Source organism: Borostomias antarcticus, assembly GCF_949987555.1.
Source record: "Borostomias antarcticus genome assembly, chromosome: 1".
NCBI classification, from domain to species: domain Eukaryota; kingdom Metazoa; phylum Chordata; class Actinopteri; order Stomiiformes; family Stomiidae; genus Borostomias; species Borostomias antarcticus.
Genome location: NC_140234.1, coordinates 29,506,362 through 29,516,831, shown reverse-complemented (window position 1 = coordinate 29,516,831; position 10,470 = coordinate 29,506,362). Strand labels below are relative to the sequence as shown.

General features: G+C 51.2%; 1 protein-coding gene across 7 annotated transcripts in view; it reads right to left on the bottom strand.

Annotated features, from left to right (window-relative positions):
• Positions 1-1,074: 1,074 nt before the first annotated feature.
• The window catches only part of ccdc9 (coiled-coil domain containing 9), a 22,265-nt gene continuing 12,869 nt past the window's right edge, over positions 1,075-10,470 (bottom strand). For 3 of the 7 annotated variants that reach the window (XM_084441873.1, XM_084441875.1, XM_084441874.1), the window contains exons 10-14: positions 9,782-9,905; positions 9,256-9,391; positions 7,012-7,957; positions 6,652-6,807; positions 5,004-5,453 (exon numbers count right to left, since the gene is read on the bottom strand). In XM_084441873.1, the coding sequence (XP_084297999.1) occupies positions 5,185-5,453; positions 6,652-6,807; positions 7,012-7,957; positions 9,256-9,391; positions 9,782-9,905 (1,631 nt within the window). In that variant the 3' untranslated portion in view covers positions 5,004-5,184. The other 4 variants (XM_084441879.1, XM_084441878.1, XM_084441877.1 and 1 more) reach the window with 4 other exon arrangements.

Below are 10,470 nucleotides of genomic sequence, written 5' to 3'. Positions count from 1 at the left end.
CCTCGTGAACGCATGCAGTCATAACCTTGAGTTGCACTCTGAGCGGTTCGGTGCTGCCGTGTTGGTGACATTGTAAGGCGCGTCGGGAGTCCAGAAGAACACATAGTAGATCACTAGAATGAATGCTGCTACGGATATGCATAGAAAATAAGCAATAGACATAGCCACTTTCACCCAAATCTTGGTGGCAATGTTGGCATTTTTCATCCGCTGGTCGCCAGGATAACTCGGCCTCCTCTTCATATCCCCGTTCTCCTTACCCCCAAGGCCGGCAACTGGTTTGTTCGCCTTCATCATACAATGATTCTATCCTTATATTCGTGCTTTGAATGTAGTCTGTTCATCTGTCAGTGTCCCGATTGCAAATCGTCCCCTCTCCGTTCCTCCTCTCGTGCAGTCTGCACTGTTGACCACGCAGTTGCGCCTTCTGAGATCGACACGGGACGATGGGCTACTTTTAACCCCTGTGTGTGTGGAGGGGCTGTGTGTGTGGAGGGTCTGTGACGGTGGAGCGCGCTGGCCACTCAAAGCAAAGCGCTATAATTTTATACGGATCAATTAGGGTGGAGCAAACACTAGATAAAGCATCGATTACCTCTAACATATTCAAGCTACGTCCATAAGACGCGAGTGTTTTGTCATATGAACGCTTGTGTGTCCTCGAGTGGCCTATACCACCACGGCCACTATACTTTAAGCGCTTTGATTTGTCTCAGCAGATGAGAAGCGCTACAAACTCAATGTATCATACGTCAATAGTAGGCTACTACTAAATATAGTAATACTAAAATCCTACTGAATGTTTTGAAAGGACTGAGAAGCCCATAATGATCTCAAAGGAAGGAATCTATGCTATACTCACGTTTCTGTTCTCACAAAAATAGAAGCATCAACACAAAACATTTCTCTTCGGTTGAATCAATCCATGCGCAAGACATTCAGCTTGTGCAACGGGCATGAACGTCTGCCTACAAACGCACTCAGGCGGTCTATTTCTAGGCTGTAAGCCTACTCCAAATCACTGATACTGTACTTCACTGATAACCAGGCAAATACATTTATTGGGTATAAGAACTGAAAAAAGTACAGATAATTGACAATACATTTCTATACATGGGGGCACATGACGGATGCTTCTCTTGCCACCCTACAAAAAATGTCCAGATTCAGGGAGGAAAATAGGATGAATTAGGATGAATTCACAGAAACCTACACTGTTGGATCATGCTAGCCCAGATGTTCCAATTACACTCCACTCCAAAGCCAAACATTAAAATTGATAAAGCAGTTGTGTGTTGTATATGGTAAGACAAGTAGACTGAAGCAGGGAGAGAGAATAGGCTACGGCAGACCTATAATACAATCACAAGTCATCAGAACTGAAGTACAAATAAAAACACCCTTAATGTAAATTACAAAGAAATGAAATGCTTTTCATATGTTTTTACACAAAACACTGGAATGTTCAGTTGCATTTAAAAACTATACATATTGCAGTTCCGCATGTCCTTGATTCATTCATTAATTCATATCACTCAATTCATTTTGGAGACTGTAAAGCATAGGTCGTTCTGAGTTCAAACTCGTTACAGACATGCAAATGTCATACCAAGAGTTGGACATCATTTCACAGCTAGGCATTAAACATGCCAACCCAAAACCATGGACTGTTGATGTACACGTTCAGTCGCCCTTGATTAAAATGATAGCGTATGAAAGGCCACTAGCTCCATCAGGCCCTTGCAGAGAGAAGTAGAGGACGCTTTAGATGGACACACCTGACCCAGATCAGATGCCTGTGAGTCTGAATGCAGTGGATCCGACTCCACTTAAGTCAAGCATCAAAATCACATTTCAATACTCCGTTGGGTACCAAAAGGGAAAAAAAACTCTTTGCATGATCATCCAAAAACATAATGAAACACTTCAGTGCCCTGGCTAACATTTCCAGTGGACTACATGATTAGCTGGTAAAACAGGATTTAGCTCAACGTATTGTAGATTCTAACCCCAGGCCAATGTATTTGTTCCACATCATAATATATATGAATGATCAGTGACCATTGCAAGCTTCATAGACAGACAGACGTCCCACACTAGTTACTCATTCATCATCAACAAGAACTCTAATGGGGAATTGGGGGGGAGAGAGGGGGAGAGAGAGAGAGAGAGACAGAGAGCGAGAGAGAGAGAGAAAAAGAGTGACCTTAAAACAAAACAATTACAAATAAAACAGTATATTAGCTGCAGCCTAAATAAAGTAAACACTTGATAAGGCCATCTCTCCCCTGTACACACGCCCACATGACATTTAAAGCCATATCAAACGGGCATAGCGCGCGCTTGCACGCACACGTGCACACGCACACACACACACCTCTTTCTTTCCACTTTTTGTTGTTGTTGATTAAAATAGTGTTTAAGGGAGAGACAGTAGGCAGTTTGATAAAGAAAGCAGTGATTAATTGTGTACACTATAAACACACAAACTCATGAAAACCTAATGGAAACAGAAGCTTGTCAGGCCACTGGGGGACAGACTGGACAGCACATCATCTTTAGGGCGGTCAGTTGTCGTCATCGTTGTCATCGTCACCGTCACCACAGTAACGTTAATGGGCTCTGTCACATCTGTATGCTATGAACAGCGTTCCTCACGAGGTCACCTATATCACCAGTGTGACAGCATCACTGCTCTGAGGGAGGGGGTAGAGAGAGAGAGGGAGGGGGGGAGAGAGAGAGAGAGAGAGAGAGAGAGAGGGTAAGGGGTGTAGCTACATCTCTCCTCTGTCAGACAAAGTCTAGGAGGTGTGAAAAGGAGGTGTTGAATCCTCTCCTCTTCTCCTTCTTTCCTCCCTTCATCATCTGTGAACCACTAGCAGTGAAAAGTCAGTTTGACCGGAAGGGTTCTCCGGTCAGCCTGTCGACAGAGAACAGAGGGAGGGAGGGAGGGGGGGAGGGAGGGTGGGGGAGGAGGGGAGGGGGGGGGGGGGGGGGGGGGGGTGTCACTGCAGTCCTGTCTGTCTCAGCTTGGAGCGCACGCTGCCGAAGACTTGGCTTCGAGTCCCGCTGGAAACCACATACATAAAAAACAAACAAACACACATTATAGTCATTCTACTGTAAACCGGGCTGGATGAGCTGATGGGAATCTGCTTCACAGTACATTGGTCTACGCATGGTTCACACACACGCTGACGTCACCCACGGTGAGAGGAGAGAGAATCGACCTTCCGGAACAGGGGGCCGGAGAGAGAGAGAGAGACGCAGCACAGAGACGAAGGATGAACCATAGCTCTACCTCAGCCCACCCTGACATCACCTCAGGTCATTAGCAGCAGTGTTGAAGTGGCCAGGGGCCTTCTGGGAGGAGGGGGGGGGGGGGCTTCGGCACTCAAGACAATAGACCAATATCTCCCTTTCTTCTGCTCCAACCACATCCCCCTCTCTCCATTCCCCTCTCCCCCTCTCTCCACCCCTCCCCCTCTCACTCTCTCCCCCGGGGGAAAACACACACCAACCCCGGCTTTGGCATCAAAACATCATCAAAGAGTCGGGCCTTATTCAATCAGCGCTGCGATTCCGACGGCTCCCCTTCCATCCTCATCCTCTCGTCTGTCTGTTAGGCCGCGCTTGATTTCCCCATAAAAGCTTTTTAGTCGTTAATTGCATCCTTGCCTCGTTTCCTGGCCGCCACCCTGGTCTGTGGTCCACAGAGTGATGATGTGGGGAGGGGGGGGGGGGGGAGAGAGAGAGAGAGAGAGAGAGAGAGAGAAAGAGGCTGAGAGAGAGAGAGAAAGAGAGGGAGAGAGAGAGAGAGAGAGAGAGAGAGGGAGAGAGAGAGAGAAAGAGAGGGAGAGAGAGAAACAGAGAAAGAGAGGGAGAGAGAGAAAGAGGCTGAGAGAGAGAGGGAGAGTGAGAGAGGGAGAGAGAGAAAGAGAGGGAGAGAGAGAAAGAGAGACTGAGGGAGGGAGAGAGAGAGAGAGAGAGGGAGAGAGAGAAAGAGAGGCTGAGAGAGAGAGAGAGGGAGAGAGAGAGAGAGAGGGGGGGGGAGAGGCCGGAGCAGTAATGTGATTGGGTGGTTCCCCCCTCCCTGATCAGAGTGGACAGTCGTTAGCTAGCGTGATTAGCTAGCGTGATTAGCACCGGAGTAACAAGCCCAACTGCTGAGGACAGAGAGGGAGGCTCTTTATGACCACTAGGACCAAATCATCCATCAGGAGCAGCGGAAAACTCTCTGTAACTGAAGCGCCTTCGCCATCTAACTTTATATCAAATACAAACTACACTAGTGGACTGGATAGAGACGGGCTGGAGTCATCCACATGTCACATTTCTCTGCAGCAATCTTGAATGTCTCTCTCTCTCCCTCCCCCCCCCTCTCTCTCTCTCCCCCCCCTCTCTCTCCCTCCCCCTCTCTCATATATATATATATATATATATATATATATATATATATATATATATATATATTATAATCACCATCCATCTCAATTCCATCCATAAAGCATGTCAGTCACTTTAAAACACCAATATGATAAAACAATACAAGACAACAAAGCATGTCTCTCCAGTGGTGCTATGGAGACGGGAGAGACAGACGGGAGAGACAGACGGGAGAGACAGTGAGGCGGAGCAGTAGCAGAGCGCTCTCCGTCGCTAGGGGCCTCACAGGCAGCACGCCATGCACAACCACAGGTGGCCATGAGGAAGGGTGCCCACATGAAAGTTGTTTACGAGAAATAAACTGATGTGAGGAGGAGGAGGAGGAGGAAGAGGAGGGCGGGGTCACATTGCACAGTAGAACAATGGCCGCCGCCGCGGTGGGCGGAGTTAGTGAGCAAACACGGTCCACAGGGAGGGGAGGATTGTCACACAGTGCAAGAAGGGTTCCCATTGGTCGGTGCGGTGCCAGCGATGCAGCGATTGACAGACCAGACATGTCATGTCCCTGAGGGGATATGACATCATGAGGAAAAGAGGAGGGGTATTGTGCAGGGCGGGGGTGGGTGGAGGGGGTTCGTGCGTTGGAGGAGGAGGGGGGGAGGGGTCATGTGACCATGTCCAGTCAGCAGACAGATGGGACAGGAGAGGACAGGACAGAGGGAGGTGTGAGAACCACACGACCGAGGAGGAAATCAAACCGGTCGGCGGAGAGACGATGGAGTGCAGGCTGGACAGCGGTTAGAGGCGGGTGGGAGTGGTCAGCGGCTTCTTACAGAACGCCACCGTCTCATAGTCAGTGATGTGGACCGCACCTGAGGACGCCGGCTCCGCCTCCACCGCTGCTCCCGCCGGTACCGGGTCAATGCTGGTCCCGGTCGGAGCCGATGCGTCGGCGTCGGGCGGCGGCTCGTTGGCGGCCCCCTGGGCTGGTTCCGAGGGGCTCGGGTCCGCCTCCAGGACTGCTGCCGGGGGAGGGGACTCCACTGAGGGCGGGGCTTCGGTAGTGTCTGGGTAAGGAAGGAGAGGAAAACAGTTTAAGATAAGATTACATGTACTTTAATAATCCCTGGGGCTCTAGTTCAGGCCACACAGTATCAGCAGGACACAAAGCACCTCACCTATAGCAGCCACAACACAGCTACCCCAGGACACACAGCAGAGAATCGCTCTGGCATTAGCTTACAAAACAAAGATGCAACAGAAGCACCAACCACTACTTAACCTCCCCACCGAGAGAAAAGTAGCTCACACAGAGAAAACCACACAACTCAGAACTCACCCACAGCCACACAAAGCACAGAACAGGTCACATCACCCCACGACCACCCAGAACGAGGAGCGCCAAACGGAGTGACAAACAAAAGACCAGCAGCCGTTACCACTTCACCATCCCCATCGAGACGAAAGTAGGGCACGAAAAAACAACACACAGAAAAGCCAGAAAAGCCAAGGCCAGCAAGCCCCACCACACGCTAACACAGAGAATTTATATTTCTTCTTAATAATATTATTAACAGTACTAACTAAACGAACTAGAACATACTGTCAGAACGTAGTCTACCTGGCACCCTCAACACGAGAAGCTAACTAGACCTCACCTAGACTTAGTCAACGTTCCCGGGTACGCTGGGGGCAATCCCAGGGTTACCGACCCAAAAAACAAACAAAGTCTAGTCTAAGTCTAATCTCTCCAACCCCCGCAGGATAACTGGACCAGACACGCTCAACAAAAAAACCCTACCTCATGTCGCACACCAACTGACACCTCTGACACAGGGAAAAAAAACAGAAAACACAGGAAAAAAAAAAACAAAGTCTAGGGGTACGAACCAACACCACCACAAACTAAAGAACGAGCTTTGGACGAGCCCTCATGTAACGAGTGGCTCGGTGATGCAGAAACGGTAACAAAAGCCACTTACAATTTTTTGAGCTAGGGTCGGGGGTTAAGCACCTTGCCCAAGGGCACAACGGTAGGCCAGAACTGTCAAGTGCCCCGGTCTTGAACCCACTTTTTGGGAGAGGGAGCAGAGACTTAAAAGACTAATCTCTCGCTCCCTCATCAACAGGAGACCAACTAAGTGCACAAGTACAAGAGCCTTCAGAGGGTCATCTCCAGACAGTGACCACGGTCAAGCCTCACAGTTGTGCTGTAACTCTACAACTATGCCTGAGGGGGCGTGGTTTGATGTGAGTGGGCATTACCCGGAGCAGGGCTGTCCTGGGGAGGGGCAGGGAGGGTCGGGTCAGCCTCCCCCTCTGGAGCTTCCACGGGGGGGGCCACGGAGGTGGAGATGGGCTCGGCCGGCGCAGGGTTCTCCCGGGTGGGGGGCTCCTCTGGGGGGGCCTCAGACACCACCACTGTGGGGGGAGGGGGGGGGCAGAGAGAGAAGGAGAGAGAACAACAGAGAGCATGTTGGAGGCCAGTCTGTGCTCTCGATAAAACACCAGCTCCATCCACAGACAGGTAAGATGGTGAGCGTTGATCATGCATCAATGTAATCAATTAGTACAACGAACACTCGGTACCAGCACCACTACCAGGACCAGATCCAGAACCAGTACCTGTCTGGGAGTTTGTCGGCTTTTCTGGCTCTGCTTCCTTTGTGGAGCTGAGGTCCAGGCTCTCTTCCTGGGCCAGGCTCTCTTCCTGGGCCAGGCTCTCTTCCTGGGTCTGGGCCTCTCCCTGGGTCTGGGCCTCTCCCTGGGCCTGGGCCTCTCCCTGGGTCTGGGCCTCTCCCCGGGTCTGGGCCTCTCCCCGGGTCTGGGCCTCTCCCCGGGTCTGGGCCTCTCCCTGGGTCTGGGCCTCTCCCTGGGTCTGGGCCTCTCCCTGGGTCTGGGCCTCTCCCTGGGCCTCTCCCCGGGTCTGGGCCTCTCCCCGGGTCTGGGCCTCTCCCTGGGTCTGGGCCTCTCCCTGGGTCTGGGCCTCTCCCTGGGTCTGGGCCTCTCCCTGGGTCTGGGCCGCTCCCTGGGTCTGGGCCTCTCCCTGGGTCTGGGCCTCTCCCTGGGTCTGGGCCTCTCCCTGGGCCTCGGTCATGACCCGGGCCTGGGTTCTGGCCTGGCTCTGGGCCTGTGGGGGGCTGCTCTCTGTGCTGGGGGGCTTCAGGGGACTCTCCCCCAGGCTGCTGCGGGGTGACTGCATCTCCATCTCCTCCCCCCAGTCGGACACGGGCTGGTGACCCTCTGGAATTGAGAAGGGGCTGAGTGGCTTGGCGCCCTCCAGGGGGTCCGGCGCCGCCTGGGGCACGGGGATGTGGACCTTGGGCCGGGGGGTCCGCTGCTCTTTGGGGCTGGCCGCTGGGGGAGGGGCGGAGGGGGAGGTGGGGGACTTGGCGCCGGTGGATGGTTGGGTCTTTTTCTCCCTCTGTGACTCTCCGTCCTTCTCCTTCTCATCCTCCTTCGGCTCCTCCCCCTCAGAGTCGCCGTCTTCCGACATGTCCTCTTCGTCGCCGTCGCTGGCGTCCTCCCACTCGTCCTCGTCCTCGTCCACGCCGACGGTCCTCTCCTCCACCTGAGAGGACGGACAGATCATGAGTCATACTACCTCCTCTCTGACCCTGCCTCTACACACGCTCTCTCACTGTTTACTACCTCCTCTCTGACCCTGCCTCTACACACGCTCTCTCACTGTTTACTACCTCCTCTCTGACCCTGCCTCTACACACGCTCTCTCACTGTTTACTACCTCCTCTCTGACCCTGCCTCTACACACGCTCTCTCACTGTTTACGTACGGAGTCTCGCCGTGCCAGACTTGGTAGATCTATGCCTCCGAAAGTCTGGAGACGTCTCCATTGAAAATCGTCGCTAGAACAGCACCGAAAACCGACGCTACCAATCAGAACCACTTCCTACATCTCCAATAGGGTGAAGGACCCGCCTTATCGGAAATGATGTCCTCCAAACAAACTGGAGTGGAGAATCAAAACAAAACATTCACCGCCCCATTAAGAAGGACTGCCCTGAAGACGCTGGATTGGTTCTGCAATGCAGTTTTTTTTTTTCAGTCTTTCAAATTGTTTCTACCCACTTTTAATGACGAAACCTGGACGAATGTCTTCAGTCTCTATTTGAGCGCAGCGTTTAGAGAGATTGGCTCATGAATTTTGTTTAGTGTTATGTAGGCTACAAAAACATTGTTTTCATCATTATTGTCATAATGTTTATTGTACACTAATGATGTAATTCGATGTACAATGTATATTGCAACTCTACTTTTTAAAAGTATAATTTTGTTCTAATCGGGCTAAAACTATAACAGGATGAAGGGAGCGCATCGATAAGGGACAGCTTACGATGGGTCCAGACCGCCCTTAAGAAAGTATCCCTTGGGTAAGGTATACCTTGGCTATGTAAGGTATACCTTGGCTAAGGAGGCTCTGGGAAACAGCGCATCAGCTCAATGGAGAGCTTACGATGTACCTTCAAACTGTTATCCAGAGCCTCCTTAGCCAAGGTATACCTCAGACTGAGAAGACTGGGAAACGATGCGCCACCAGGAGAATTTACGCCCTTGAGGGAGAGTTTACGACGTATCTTACGATGAACATAGTGCTATGATGGCTCTGGGAAACGTAGCTTCGGACATTTTTTCTGTTTACCACTTTGGCAAATATTGACGAGTTTTTCAGAAAATTATTAAAAATCTTAATTAGCAACGCCGAGCTTTCAAAACCCCCCACCATGTTCCCAAAAACTTCCTGGAATTGATCAGCGACGCGTATTAATGTTGATTAATGTGCACCGTCTTTGATTTGGCACCGGGTGCATTTGGAGAGAAGGTGTTATTTTCGGGTCAAATCACTCGTACCTTCTGTGTTGAGGGAGCTCTGGGTTTCTCCTCTTTGTCTTTCTTCACCCTCTCATCTCTTTTGGGCTTGTCCGTCTTCTCCTTCTCCTCCTCCTCCTCCTCCTCCTTCTCCGCCTCCCAGCGGTTGTCGTGCATGCTGGGGAACACAAGCCGTAACCCCGATGGTGAGAACACGGGAAAGGCTGACAACCAGCCACCAGGGTCAAAGGTCACAGAGGGTTTAGGTTCCCAGAATGCATCGGCGGGGGAAGTTCTGAGGGGAGGGCCACAAATCGGCTTCTCTAGTGGGTGTTGAGAGACGCGCTTATGGAAGAGCATTAGGGCCAACAGCGGAGGTTTTATTTTATTTTTATTTTTAAAGCTTCTGAGTTTAAAGTCAGAAATTCTTTTTTCTCAGAAGTTATTTCTGACTTTTTTCTCAGAAATTCTGACTTTAAACTCAGAAGCTTAAAAAAAAACAACAACTCAGTTGTTGGCCCTAATGCTCTTCCGTACGCGCTAGAGGGGAGACCACGGCTGGACGTACCTGTAACTCTTGTTCTGTCCTCGGCCCCTCCCCCGGCCACGCTCGCCCCGCCCCCCCTCCCGGGTCCGCCCCTGACCCAGGAAGTCTGCGAATGTGGGCGCCTTGGGCGGGCGCTTGCTGTCATCTGGGGAGGAGAGAGAATATTAGAGAAGGAGAGAAAAGCTTCGAAGAGGAGGAGAAGAGGGAGAGAGGATCAGAGGAGGAGGAAGAGAGACTCAGAGAGACCAGGAGGAGACAGGGAGAGAGAGAGGAAGGGGAGGGGTGAACCAATCAAAGTGCTGACTACTGACTTATGACACAAGCTGTGCAGCTGTGACCCTGAGCTGAAGATTAAAGATCGATTAACATTATGGAGAGAGAGAGAGAGAGAGAGAGAGAGAGAGAGACAGAGTATGTGAGAGAGAGAGTATGTGAGAGAGAGAGTATGTGAGAGAGTATGTGAGAGAGACAGAGAGAGAGAGAGAGAGAGTGTGTAGGTGAGAGAGAGACAGAGAGTGTATGTGAGAGAGAGTGTGTGAGAGAGAGAGAGTGTATGTGAGAAAGAGAGAGTGTATGTGAGAGAGAGAGAGAGTGTGTAGGCGAGAGAGAGACAGAGAGAGCGTGAGAAAGAGACAGACAAGGTGCGTTAAGTAGCTGAGCGCTCAGTGAGCGAATGCTCACTCTGAGCGCTGAGCGGTTTTTAAAACCAC